The 14,109-nt window shown below is 35.5% G+C and overlaps 1 protein-coding gene across 2 annotated transcripts in view; it reads right to left on the bottom strand.

The window, feature by feature from the left end:
• Window positions 1–238: 238 nt before the first annotated feature.
• The window catches only part of NINJA (Putative interactor of JAZ), a 28,960-nt gene continuing 15,089 nt past the window's right edge, over window positions 239–14,109 (bottom strand). For both annotated transcript variants that reach the window (XM_089988713.1, XM_089988714.1), the window contains exon 3: window positions 239–958. In XM_089988713.1, the coding sequence (XP_089844839.1) occupies window positions 528–958 (431 nt within the window). In that variant the 3' untranslated portion in view covers window positions 239–527. The remainder of the gene's footprint in view (window positions 959–14,109) is intronic.

Here is a 14,109-nt window from a genome sequence, read left to right on the forward strand (position 1 = left end):
TCTGCAAGGGTTGGGTCATTCCAGATTATGTAGGCATAGTAGTGGCCTGATACCTATCAGAGACCGATAAATCACCCTCGCAAGCCTCATCTCCATATCAAAAATTTGCAGGTAGACACACTTGAAAATATGCGAGCGACTCTGCATGTATGCACACGTCTAGTGAATCCTAGTAGAGTGTTTTTCCTTATTCTGTCCCTTAGTCTACGGTCTGTTGAACAGAGAATCTGACTGGATATATGACAATACTTTCCCATTAAGGTCATATTGAAAGAGATATTACAAAGCAATATTTGGTTAATAAGAACATGGCAGTTGTTGAACTATTGCCAGTAGTATAGGACTAGAAACGTATGATACCACAAAAGGATGCACTAAAGCAGGAGAGTTACAGATTTTGGGCATCAACCACAATGACACAGATAAGATTACCTACACGATCCAACAACTGCACTAAAGAGAGGGCATCAGCTTTTTGCTGATGATGATGGATTGCCTGCAGGAAATGAAGACAATCCAATGTTGCTTTATTGGTTAGGGGTGTCAGCAGTTGCATGCTGCACAAACTCATCAGGAGACATATGAGTGCCATGGCATGCACAAACTATTCTGATCTGGTTCTTATCATACGTGTAAGCAACCCCTGAAATGGTCTTTCCATTGGGTCCAGGACCAGTTGTTGAAACCCACGGCAGATCTGGGTATGAACCACTACCCCCAAATTTCACATCAGCAGCAATACCTGGCCTAATACCAGGTGGCATATCATGGGGAAAAGCTTCCAGAACCAGAGGTTCAGCAGCTACATTGGGCTTATTACTCTTCGTGATGTTGTCATTCTGAGATGAGGAAGACATGCCCACCATGTCTGGCAGTTGATGTTTGACACCATTCTTGGAAAGATCTGGTGCTTTCCCTTCATAGGGAGAACTTTCAGATGAGGCAAGAGGCAACTGACCTGAATGGGAAAAGCATAGTGAGATGTCAGCTGATGCCTTTTTCTTGACCAAGATCACAAAAGTGAAGCAAAGGCTAAACAACCAAGAAGAAACAAAACAAGAAAGCAAGGTACTAGTCATTTCAAGGACAAGCCACTTTAACGTTATGCAGAAAAAGGATGCTAAAATACAGTAAACCCACAAAGATTTGCATGCAGATTTGACCTTACACTACTTCATGCCAAGCAGCATCCTAAAGGATTCTAAATTCCACAATGAGAAGTTGGTTCAGCATAAATAATTTATGCATCCAAAATATTGTTCACTCACGTCAACTGAAATATCCAATTTAAGTAAACAAAATCAGATGGAAGCAGGTGCAAAAGTGTGGGTCAAAGATAATGATAGAGCCAAAAGAATGCATATTTAACAAAGCAGACAAGTGAATAAAAGACGTGAATGAACCATCATTAAGAGTGAAAAGGAAAACAACACAGGAAGAAAAAGAACATTGACTTCATAAACAAACATTTGAAGAAGCAACTACTGCCAAGCAAGTTCTCCAAGATGCTAGTGAAACTTCAAAGATATAGTGTTTTTACTCATCTTACATGGAGCAATTATTGGTAAAAAAGTGAGATAAAATCTACTCAACTCTCGGAGTTCTGGTTAAACCATGGTTGTATGTATCGTACGATACGGTACAATACATATCATTACTTTTGGGTTTTGCAATACGGTACACAATCGTATTGTGATACGAGTATGTATCATATCCGTATATGTAATCAGTTTTTAGTTACTTTTATATGTTAATCTCATATTTTTTAGAATAATCTCATATATTTTAACTTTTGTTGGTTAATCTCATATTTTTCAGTTATGTAATCGGTTTCTTAGTATATTTTATCTTTTGTTGGTTAATCTCATATATTTTCCAGTTATGTAATCAGTTTTTAGTTACTTTGATATGTTAATCTCACATTTTTTAGAATAATCTCATATATTTTAACTTTTGTAGGTTAATCTCATATATTTTAACTTTTGTAGGTTAATCTCATATATTTTCCAGTTATTTCAGTTATATAATCAGTTTCTTAGTAAATTTTAACTTTTTTTGGTTAATCTCATATATTTTCCAGTTATGTAATCAGTTTTTAGTTACTTTTATATGTTAATCTCACATTTTTTAGAATAATCTCATATATTTTAACTTTTGTAGGTTAATCTCATATATTTTCCAGTTATTTCAGTTATGTAATCAGTTTCTTAGTAAATTTTAACTTTTTTTGGTTAATCTCATATATTTCCAGTTATATAATCAGTTTTTAGTTACTTTTGTATGTTAATCTCATATTTTTTAGTACTTATTTGAGATTTTCTATTTCTTATTGGTTGTTATTTCATCAATAAAGCATTTCTTTATTTATTTATATTTTTAGATATTTTTTTATATTTTTTTTAAAGTTATCAAAAAAAATTTTGAGGCTTACGCTTTACGCCTCGCGTCGGTTTTTAGTGGAGCGGCTCGCTACGCCTCAACGCTTTTCACAACACTGGGTCAAACTGAACTTAATTGCCAAATGCCACATTCTCTGCCACCAGTTAAGATGCCAATCAAACCAAATAACTAGTGCATGTAGTCATGTTGCAAATACTGTATTCTTAACATGGTATAGCACCAAGATGCAATATGCTACAAATATATTACCATAATATATGGTTCATCATACCGTATAGGTCTAATGCATGACAGGATGTCTTGTATTGTGTCATATGTTGCATAGTTACAAATATTGGTCTCGGATAGGGATAGTAAACAAGCCGAATGAACCGAATATGTTCGGGCTCAGCTTGTTTACCTATGAAAGGAGATCGTGGCTCAGCTCGTGCTCATGTTTAGGCGAGCTGAGCTTGAGCTCGGCTCGTCTTTGAATGACACGAGCCGAACACAAGCTAGCTCATGTAAAAACTTTACATGTTATTTATAAATGAAATATATATGTTTTTTATATATTACACTTAAAATGTATATATTATGTATTACACTTAATAGTTCATATTTTATGTATATATTTTCCATTCATCCTTCTCTTTGTGTGTATATATATATTCTATGCATTCTTTTCTTTATATATTACACTTAAAATATATAATATAATAAAAATTTATATATTTTTAACTATATGAGCTCTCCCGAGCCGAGCCGAACACCATGTGTTTGGGCACGACTTGTTTAAGCTACACGAGCTGCTCGTGGCTCGGTTTGCCAGCGATATGAACCGATCACGAACAAGTTCGTGACGAGCCAAACTGAACCGAGTCACGAGCTGCTCGGTTCGTTTACCAGCCCTAGTCTCAGCTATATCTTGGCAAGGCAAACTCTTGCAATAAGACTGGTTTAGTTGATCAATCTTGGGAAAATGTTGGCACTTTAAAAATATTAAATTAGCAAAAAGAAGCAAGAAAATAACATGTTTAGATAATAAAATGCATAGAAGAAAGAAGAAAACAACATATTTTAACTGAAAATATCATGATATTTTTGTGATACTATCGCTGTCAAATATTTTTGAAAATATCGCAATATTTTTCTTTTTAAATTGCTTTACCTTGAAGAAAAACTATCTAGCTGATATTTTCAATATATCAGCGCTATCTGTGACTATGGTATGTAAAAACCTGTATCATACGAGTTGGCTCAACATTTTTGGTTATGTCTGGTTTTCAGATATTTTTTGGACTTTTAAGAATAAATGGGTTTTAACCCCATTTCACACCAGAAACTTAATAGAGCCCTTTCCTTTTTCATGTTAGACTTTTTCACACCTCAAAAGGTGAAGTATCTTGCGATTTGCCCTAATCCAGTTCCCAAAGTTCCCAATTTCTGCATGATCTTCAAGGGTATGCTCTAATCTGACCAATGGGACGTTTAGATTCATATCTGAAGTGGCCAGATCCTGAAAGCAGAGATGAAAGTTTTTTCCTTCACTCTAGGCTTGCCAACTCTTCAAAGATTAACAAGTTTAGCTATTTTTCTCTAATCTGACTACTGAAGGTTGATTTGTACATGAGGTGCTAGGTCTAGGGATCCAAGGAAAGACAAATGAAACTTGAGATATGAGGCCAAATCTGCATTGAAATCCTTCAAATCAATGTTACTTTCTAATGTTATTTTTTTAAGATCTCTAATTTTGCAATGTAGGGTTCTCTACTTTAATGTGAAACTTACAAGACTACAAATAAAGGCTTATTTGTGTGCCTTTATTTGTGTTAAAAAAAGTATTGACTATAATATTTGATATAAGATCTACTTGTGGCATCAGGAGGAAGAGACAAAATCTAAAAATCATTTGACATGACAATTTGTTGTATAGGTTGAGCATGACACAATAAAGTGTACTTTTGTGTGTGCCACTAGAACTCGAGATCACATATATAAGTTGAAATGCCATCTTACAAATGAAAAGCAATTTATAAGGCTGTACCGCCATCCTAGTCTTTCAAATAGCATAAGTATAGAAATGATAACTAGATTACTAAAAATGGGAAGATAAACACAACAAATGCCAGAAATAATAGTAGAAAAATAGTGAAGAATGGAAACCATCAACACCAGAAAGTGAGGAAATCAACTACGTTAATAAAAAAATGTAATTGTACATAGGAAGTTGGAAATTTTTGTGTATATGAAGAAACTATGAAGAAACTCAATGATGAAATATTAAAGATTCACTTGAGAAAAAATGAAGCAGCAAAGCAGCTTTAGTATATTTAGAAACCTAAATACTTGAACAGTTTCACCTTCGATGTTATGTAATATTGTCTTTTATTGCCTATCACTCTTGTCTTTTATGTTATCATGAATTATGAACAAGTTTGTAAGGAAATGAGTTCCTTCAAAGATGTTCACTCAATCACCAATAGTGGATACTCAAAAGAGTTCCACCAAAATACCAAAATGAACACTCAAAGAACCACAAAATGGGTTCTCTCACAAACACCCACTAAAAGAAAATAGAAACAAAAGATAAAAATAATGATTTTATTTATCTCAACTTATGCAAGATTCATACATTTGTAGTGGGGCTTTGCCCCATATTTATACACAAGTGAAGGAGGCCATAGGGAGTCGCTGGGATGACTCTAAATAGAGCCGTTGGGAGCCCAACGGTTCCTTATGTTGACTAGTCAACATGTGTTGACTAGTTCAAATGTAGCAAAAAAAAAAGGAAAAAACTAAAGAGACTATTCCTAGTTACATTACATATGACAATATATATATATATATATACATTTACATTTTTTAACACTCTCCCTCGAATTTATGGTTGGATAACCGAAAGTTTGTCCAAGATAAAGTAAAATCTAAGAGCAGCGAGAGGTTTGGTGAAGAAATCCGCCAATTGATATTCTAAAGTAACATAAGGAAAATCAATAGTGTCGTGTAGGAATTTCTCTCGTACATAGCGACAATCCATCTTAATGTTTTTGTTTAGTTCGTGAAAGGTCTGATTGCTGGCAATGTATATGAAATTTTTGTTGTCACAACATAGTCGTGATGCTTCTTTACTCTGAACACCCATTACAGCCAGCAATCTCCTTAATCAGACCATTTCCATAGTGGTTGGAGTCATGACTCTGTGTTTTGCTTCAGTTGATGAGAGAAAAACTTTCTATTGCTTCTTGCACCTCCAAAAAATCAACGATTCACCTAAAAATACACAAAAATCAGTGGTTGAGTGACAGTTATTTGGAATCACCTCTCTAGTCAGCATCAATATAAGCAATTAAATCTAAGGATGAAGAAGCAGACAAGAAAAGTCCTCGAAAACAGAAGTTTTAATATATCTAATAATACACAAAATTGCTCCCATATGAACAGTGGTAGGAGCATGTTGAAACTGGCGAGCATGTTGAAACTGGCTTGCATGTGTGAACTGCATGGACAATGTCAGGTCTAGTAATTGAGAGATATGACAATGCCCCGACAAGTTGTCTGTATGGTGTTGGATTTTCAAGTGGTTCCCCTGTCATCAATCTTCATTTTGACATTAACAACTTTGAGATCAACCTTCTTATTATTTGAGATATCAGACCTGTCAACAATATCTAAAGTAAACTTAGATTGAGTCAGCATATAACCTCTAGAAGAATAAGCAACTTCTATACCAAGAAATTTAAAAAAAAAAAAAAACAAATCAGTCATTTCAAAATATGTTTTGAGAAGTCTTTTAATGTGTGAACGATATGATTATCACTACCAGTGATAATCATATCGTCCACGTAGAGGAGAAGGATAATAATACCTGCATCAGAAATCTTAACAAACAAAGTCGTGTCAGTCAGACAAGATTGAAATCCAATATCAAGCATAACTTGACTAAACCTGTCATACAAAGCCTTTGGTGTTTGTTTAAGACCATGCAGGGTCTTGTCTAAGTGAAGAGCTTTTCTTTTAGGGATAACTATGTCAGGCGGTGTTTCCATATAAACTTCTTTAACCAAGTTTCCATTAAGAAAAGCATTTTTAACATTCATTTGATATATAGACCATCTTTTCACAGAGGCAAGATCTACAAAGGTCCTAACTGGAGCAAAGGTTTCCTCATAGTATATTTCGTACTCTTGAGAATATCGCTTAGTAACTAATCTTGCTTTGTACCTTTCAAGAGTTTCATAACTCTTGGGTTTAACCTTATACACCCATCGACAACCTATAGGTTTTTTTCCTAAGAGAATGTCTTGAACAGTCCATGCATTCGCCTTTTCTAAGGCATCTAATTCCACTCTCATAGCTTCTACCCACTTAGGACATTTTTTTTGCTTCAACATAGTTGGAAGGTTCTATATAAGAATGTATTAATACAATGTAGGCTTGATACTTAGGTGAAAATGACTCATAAGACACAAAATTTTCAGGGATTTTTTATACTCTAGATGACCTTCTGGTTTGTATCTCTACCTGTTTTTCATTATTGGTATACTTTTCAAGAGCACGTGGATGTTCTAAATTACCACGCCTGGAATATTGGATAAAATCTTTATCTTTATGAGATTGTTCTTCACTTATCACATCACTTTTAAATTTTTTATCTTCATCAATATCACAATCACCAATCTTTGAAATTAAATCCAACAGAAAAGAATACTCATTTATTTCCTTAATTTTCTCAATTTTAAAAAAAACTTCCTTTTTCTAAAAATGATGCATTCCTTGAAACATATATACTTGTAGTTTTAGAGTCAAAACATCTATAGCCTTTTTTATTATTTGCATATCCTAAAAAGACATAAGAAATAGCACGAGGAGATAGTTTATCATTTTTATCAGTAAAAAAAAAACACTTACATCCAAAAACTCTCAATCTAGAGTTATCTGGGACTTGTTTAAAAAGTTTTCAATAGGAGATACCGTTTTTAAGGAAGAAGACAACATTTTGTTAATAAGATAATTTGCAGTTAATGTGGCTTCACCCAAAAATCTTTAGGTACTTGGTTTGTAATAAGTAAAGTCCTTATTGTTTTTATAATATGCCTAAGCTTCCTTTTAGCTAAACCATTTTGTTAAGGGGTATAAGAACAAGATTTTTGATATATGATACCGTATAGGTCTAGGTCATCTTTAAATTCTTTTGATAAAAACTCTCCCCTGAATAAGTGCGAAAGATGAAAATATCATTCTTGAATTGATTTTTGACTAAATTGTAAAATATTTGAAATGTGAGAAGACTTCAGACTTGTATTTAAGGAAATATATCTAGATGTGTCTCGTAAAATCATCTACAAAAATTACATAATACATAAAACCACCTTTTGATATAACAGGTGCAAGTCCCCACACATCTGAATGTATTAACTCAAGTGGTCGAGAAGAAACAAAGGTTCTTTCTTGAAATGATAATCTCTTCATTTTACCAAGAGTACAATTTTCACATGTAAAATTTTCAAAATTACAAAAAAAAATCATCTTTGAAAAAAAATGAATCTTAGATATACTAGGATGGCCAAGTCTCTTATGCCATAGATCCAAATCCAATTTCTGAACATTGCAACAAAATGTATTATTAGGTATTTCCAAAAAATCCATGTAGTACAAGCCTCTTTCTCTATGCCCTTCCCCAATCAACTTCCCTAACTGGCGATCATGCACTCGACAACCACAAGAGGAGAAAAAAACATTACATCTATGGTCAGATAATTGAAAAACAGATAAAAGATTTAAGTTTAGTTTAGAAATATCTCTAATTTTTTTAATACAAAATCTTTTTGAGTTTTGAGAAATGTTTTCAAATTTTTCTATTCCTTTTATCTCAAGAGATGTTCCATCAACAGTGAAAACATTTGACTCACTGAGTTATGACATTCGGATAATATATCACCATTTGGTGTCATATGAAAAGAGGCACCTGAGTCAAGAAGCCAAAGATATTTACCGGGATTGGAGAGGCCGAAGGAAGAGATCGTGACTCCAGTGGATTAGGATGCTCCTTTGAGTAGAGATTGAAGAGCCTCCACTAATTGTGTTAAGGACATGTTTCCAATAGATGGTTCACTTGACTCTTGTGGAGGTCCAACAGAGGCAACATTCTTATCATAAGGTTTCTTCAATTTAGGACAATATGTGTAACAACCCCAATCCATACCCTTTTAAAATACGAAATATTTATCTTTTTTTTTAAGAGTTGCGGAAACCTTCCCAGAGATCTGGGGTCCTCACAGTTCCACTTTCCATTGGATAACCCAACCACCACAAACGAAGTTGCAATCATCATCCATATCAACCAACTAAAACTTTTTTATTAATGAGTAAGAAAATTTCAAAGACAAGGTTTTATTCAACTGAAAATAAAGCGACAACTGGAAATAAGCAGAAAAATTTAAGAGAGAGCCCATCTGTCTTCTGTTGAAGCCGACAAGCCCAAGTATGACTCTCATCCACCCTCAAATGCATGTCCAACTTCACTGTTCACCATATCCTATGAAAAACCAACAAAGTAGAGTGTCAGAACCGAAATTCTGAGCACAACTACTTCTAAAGAAACCAGGTGAGATAAAGAACATGGATAAGATTTCATGCAATGATTTGAGTGAGTGCAGATATAAAATTTGTAACATTCAAATATCCATAACTACCAACAATTGCATAGACTCACCAGTCAAGAACACTAAAGCAGTGTCATATATCAAGAACTAAATAATCACACCTTGCAGCATGACTTCACAAAGTAAATCATATGCTACTACCAAATTATGTCATGATATCAAGAATGATTCAAACATGCATGATCTAATTCATAACAGAAAAATGCATGATTATGTGCAATGCATGATTTCTTCTGTTCTCTTTCATTTAAGTTCCATCTTTCCATATGCATGCCCTATTAGATGCACACATCCTTAAGTTCCTCTTTTTAATTACCGTTGCCCGCGGATACACCAAACGGGTACAATCTCCGAGGTCAAGAAGGTCCTCAGGGTAGCTTAACACACAATTTGTATTTTATTACTAGGTTCCAACTTAGCCCTCGACCGATATCAGGAAACAACACCATTCATCGGAACATTAGACTTCCACATCTAATGTCGGGGACACAAGGGACACCCCACGCCCACAAGTGCCACTTCCTTGGTACCATAAACAACAGCTGTGTCAAAACACACCACTCCCGGGTAAAGTGGCGGACTCTCCCTAAAACCGTGGCCAGGAGAAAGAACCTCAATATCGGGTTCTAGGGACCAAATTCACGCACACGGAGTTTTTGTATCCTCACGGTCTCCCCAAGACCGGATATCCAAGATTCTCATACTCCAGATGAGATATCTCAGAATGTATATTACGTTGTTCTTATTCATTATATTTTTATTAAAGTTAATTTCTTTAAGTTTGCAACACCATATGCAAAAGTAAAGTAAAAACCCGCATCCTCCCTTGCGGGGACCCATTCGAGACTCTAGCCCGTATAAACCACTAGAACAGTGTAGTAATGTGTCAAACCATCTTATGTGGTTCAAGTGATGCAGTTAAAAACATATATGAAAACAAACCAAACCCACGGCCCTCCAGGCCGGCGATGGTCCATTTAGGTCATCAATGCATCACACAATAAAACCCAAGTAGTATTTATTCATACACTAAGCCAAAGTGCCAAAAGCATGTGCACTCATGCAATCATAAACATAAACATATGCATGCCCTTGCTGATTCATATGCATGTCCACTATGTGTGTGTTACCTATATCACATACGGGTATTAACCAATCCATGGTTTCTTTAAGTGTATGAGTGTACATGTACTATTTCACATATAAATCAAGTGTACATGTTCAAGAAGACTTACTATTAATTGAATCATGCGCACACTCATGTGTACCATAATCATAACAGTCAAATGAAAGCATAAACCTCCACGACAAGTGTTTCCAAATGCACATCCATATATGCCAATATAACCACAGACATGAAACAACAACACTCACAGGCATGGTTTCAAAGATTCATGTGCAAGGATTCACATATTTATACCAACAAGTATGTTGTCATTCTTTGATTAATTTTATTATATCATGTGAACACGTACTTGTAAATGCATGTTTTTCACTGAAATAAACATCAAATGCACATCTTCTTTCAAATGTGCCCTGGCTCGGTTTGGAAATGTCATCTGCCCATCAACACAAATTTCTATCAAGCTCCACCTGATTGTCAACTCAAAATTTTATTAAGTGCATGCCTATCTTCTGCATAATGTGGTCAAGTACAGACAACATGCAAATACTAATTCTTAACACATATATTTATATATATATATATATATTTACAAACGTATTTAAAGTACGAAGGTCTCTCTTCATCAAGAGATTCACATCCAGTTTTTGCTTTTGCTTATAATCCACAACCTAAGAATAAGTTCCCAAAAAAAGAATGGAATTCTGAACCAGAATGGAAACATCCAACCAAGATAAACTGGAAAGGTTCTGAAAGAAGAAATAGACAGATTGATAACTTCTTTCTACCACAGGACATTATACAAGGGCCAGAAAAGTGAATCTTTTCTTTATCAAATTAGACCAGGTGGGTAGCTCGTCTATCGAAGTTAACCAGGCAATGACTCTTGCTCTAGGAGATAGAACCAAACTGATGTGGATTCCTTACAAAGAGGAATTGGTCCGACAGCATTTTTAACAGGCCATTGTAGCATGGTGCCAAAAAACACACACTAGATAATGTGCTTCTCTACCAAACTTTGTTACCAACATCATTTGAGTGTTGGCCAGATTTATCAAGATCAAATGGGAAAAAGCTTACCTAGTCTTTTTACTCTCACTATCCGAGATTCAAGCTTAATATAACAGATGATAATTTACTTTATGCAAAGGTAAACCCTGAATGAAGCTGATGTTGATAAGGAATCACAAAAAGTAATTTGTAAACAAGCAACCATCTAAAGTCTGAAATCATTAATTGACTAAAAAGAATATCCAACTCAAGATTACAGCTATGTACAGTTTTACTCATGATGATTGCTAAAGCAATTCATGCCTGAAAGAACAAATAAAGTGCACAGTGCCACATGGACATACTTTAATCAATAGGACAGCCGAGACATTCAATTTTCATATAGTTGGCTCCAAACAATTATCGAATACAGCAAAAAATCCAGGATATCAAACACATCACCACATTAAGACATCCTAAGTATTACGTTTTCAGAACTTACACTAATTCAGGAATCAATTAGGGAAATAAAATTGAGGGGTCACGATTATCAGGGTATATCCCCTTAACAGAAATCTGAAAACCCCTCTCTATTATTCGAACACCCCTGTAGCATCTAGATTTTTTATGAATCAAAGGTATTCTCCCTCGTAATAAAAAAAAACTGAAAACCCCCAAATCACAGATTTGGGGTTTTAGGTTTAGGGTTGATATAAACCCCAAATCCTACCCTCAAACCCCCAACATGGAATCGAACCCCTGTTCAATTCCTCACCCGAAATCCAAGAAGCACCGTACCTGTTTCCGATGGGTTTCCCGGCGATCGAAGGCTGGAGGCGCGTAGGCACGGTCAACTGGTGTCGCTCCACGCTGCTGCCGTGAAGAAGGGAGCTCGCTGGAGGTCGGCGATGGTGGATGTGGGCTGCCGCAGCTCGCCGACGACCTCCTCCCCTCCGATGCACACCCAACTCGACAGAGAGAGAGAGAGAGGGAGAGAGAGATCGAGTGAAAGAAAGAGAGAGGGACTGAGTGGAGAGAGAGACGAGGGAGGGAAAACCCCTAACCCTACTCCTCCTCTTATCGGCCCCCTCCAGTCCGAGATGGGGGGAGGTCGGTTACGCCCTGCGTAACCCCCCCCCCCCCCTTCCCCCCTTTCCTTTTCTGTTACGGCATTTTCGGGCAACCCTTATCGGGTTGCCCTTTTCTCTTAAAAGGGCTGTTACATGAAGTGGGGCTCGAGTCCGAACCCGGGACCCGTAACCCGGCCCCAAAACAATATGGATCCACAAGTTGGATCCAACTGTAGATCCTCGGATAAATTTTAAAACTTAAAATTTTATTTATTTACTGTTATTATTATTATTATTATATCGAGATTCATATCATTTATACCTAATTTCCCTTTTATGGGTCCTAGATCCGAAATATGGATCTAGGCCCAATTTGAATTATTTTATAATAAAAATTTTGGGTTTTACAATATGTTTTTACATGTCCCAGTTCATGACAACAGTAGCAAATAACTTTCTTTCATACTCATTGCCTTACTTCTCATCATTTGGCCTTCCATAGTGTGGTGATTTGTAGGTACGAACATAATTTTCTGGTCTAAATATAGTTAGAACCGAATCATCATCACTCTTAGAGATTTGCTTTTTAAGCCTGTTTTCCTCCATACTTAGTTCTTCTATAGTGTCTTCTATCGAAGGGACTTTCCCTCGATGAAGAAAAACGCATTTGGTGGATTCAAACTCCGATATCAATTCATTAATAAATTGGTAAAAGTGTTCCGCATATATTTGATTTTTGCGGAGTTCTATGTCTTCCGGACAATGCCACTTTGGTTTAAGAAGAACCAACTCTTTCCATAGTTTGGACAAACCATTATAATATTCTCTAATGTTTTTGTCTCCTTGAACCATATTTTGTATCTTGTCTTGCAAGTTGCACACATGTGCAATATCTTTAAGAGAATATATTCTCTTAAGATAATCTCATGCATTGTTTGCATGTTCGAATTTAGCAAGACTTGAACACTTCTTAATGTCGACGCTACTAATGAGCCAAGACATAATCTTGGCATGTCCTATTCTCCATTCCTTCCACTTTTTCTCATAAGTAGCCATTGCCTTATTTTTCTTAACCTCCATAAGAGGTACCTCTTTCTCACCATCTACTTTGGTAAAGATTAATTTGGGTTCCAGATTGATCTGATCCATTAATTCCCTTTTTCCCATATAAGGTGCTTCATAATTGAAGCCCATGTTACATAGTTTGAATCATTGAGCTTAATGGGTTTTATGGTAACATTTTCATTGTCATCCATTTTTACAAGGGTAAGACAAAAGAAAAGAATAGAGAAAGATAAGAGAAAAGAACGAGAGCAAAGGTGGAAGTCACGAGTACTCTACTACCAAGCAAATGCTACCAATCATGAGCACTTCAAATAAAAATTGCAAGAGATCTTCAACATTTTCAAATTTGGAGTGGCACACTTCCTAATGTACCGAAAACAATTTCAGCTTGATCACCAAGCTCTGATACCATGTAAGGAAATGAGTTCCTTCAAAGATGTTCACTCAATAACCAATAGTGGACACTCAAGAGAGTTCCACCAAAATACCAAAATAAACACTCAAAGAACCACAAAATGAGTTCTCTCACAAACACCCACTGAAGGGAAATAGAAACAAGAGATAAAAAATAATGATTTTATTTATCTCAACATATGCAAGATTCATACATTTGTAGTGGGGCTTTGCCCCATATTTATACACAAGTGAAGGAGGCCATAGGGAGTCGTTAGGACCCCAATGGTTCCCTATGTTGACTAGTTCAAATGGAACAAAAAAAAGGAAAAAACTAAAGAGACTATTCCTAGTTACATTACATATGACAATATATATATATATGTATGTACATTTACATTTTTAACAAAGTTATGATTATTAA

Source organism: Nuphar pumila, chromosome 15 (genome assembly GCF_984573655.1).
Source record: "Nuphar pumila chromosome 15, dmNupPumi1.hap1.1, whole genome shotgun sequence".
In the NCBI taxonomy this organism is placed as follows: Eukaryota; Viridiplantae; Streptophyta; class Magnoliopsida; order Nymphaeales; family Nymphaeaceae; genus Nuphar; species Nuphar pumila.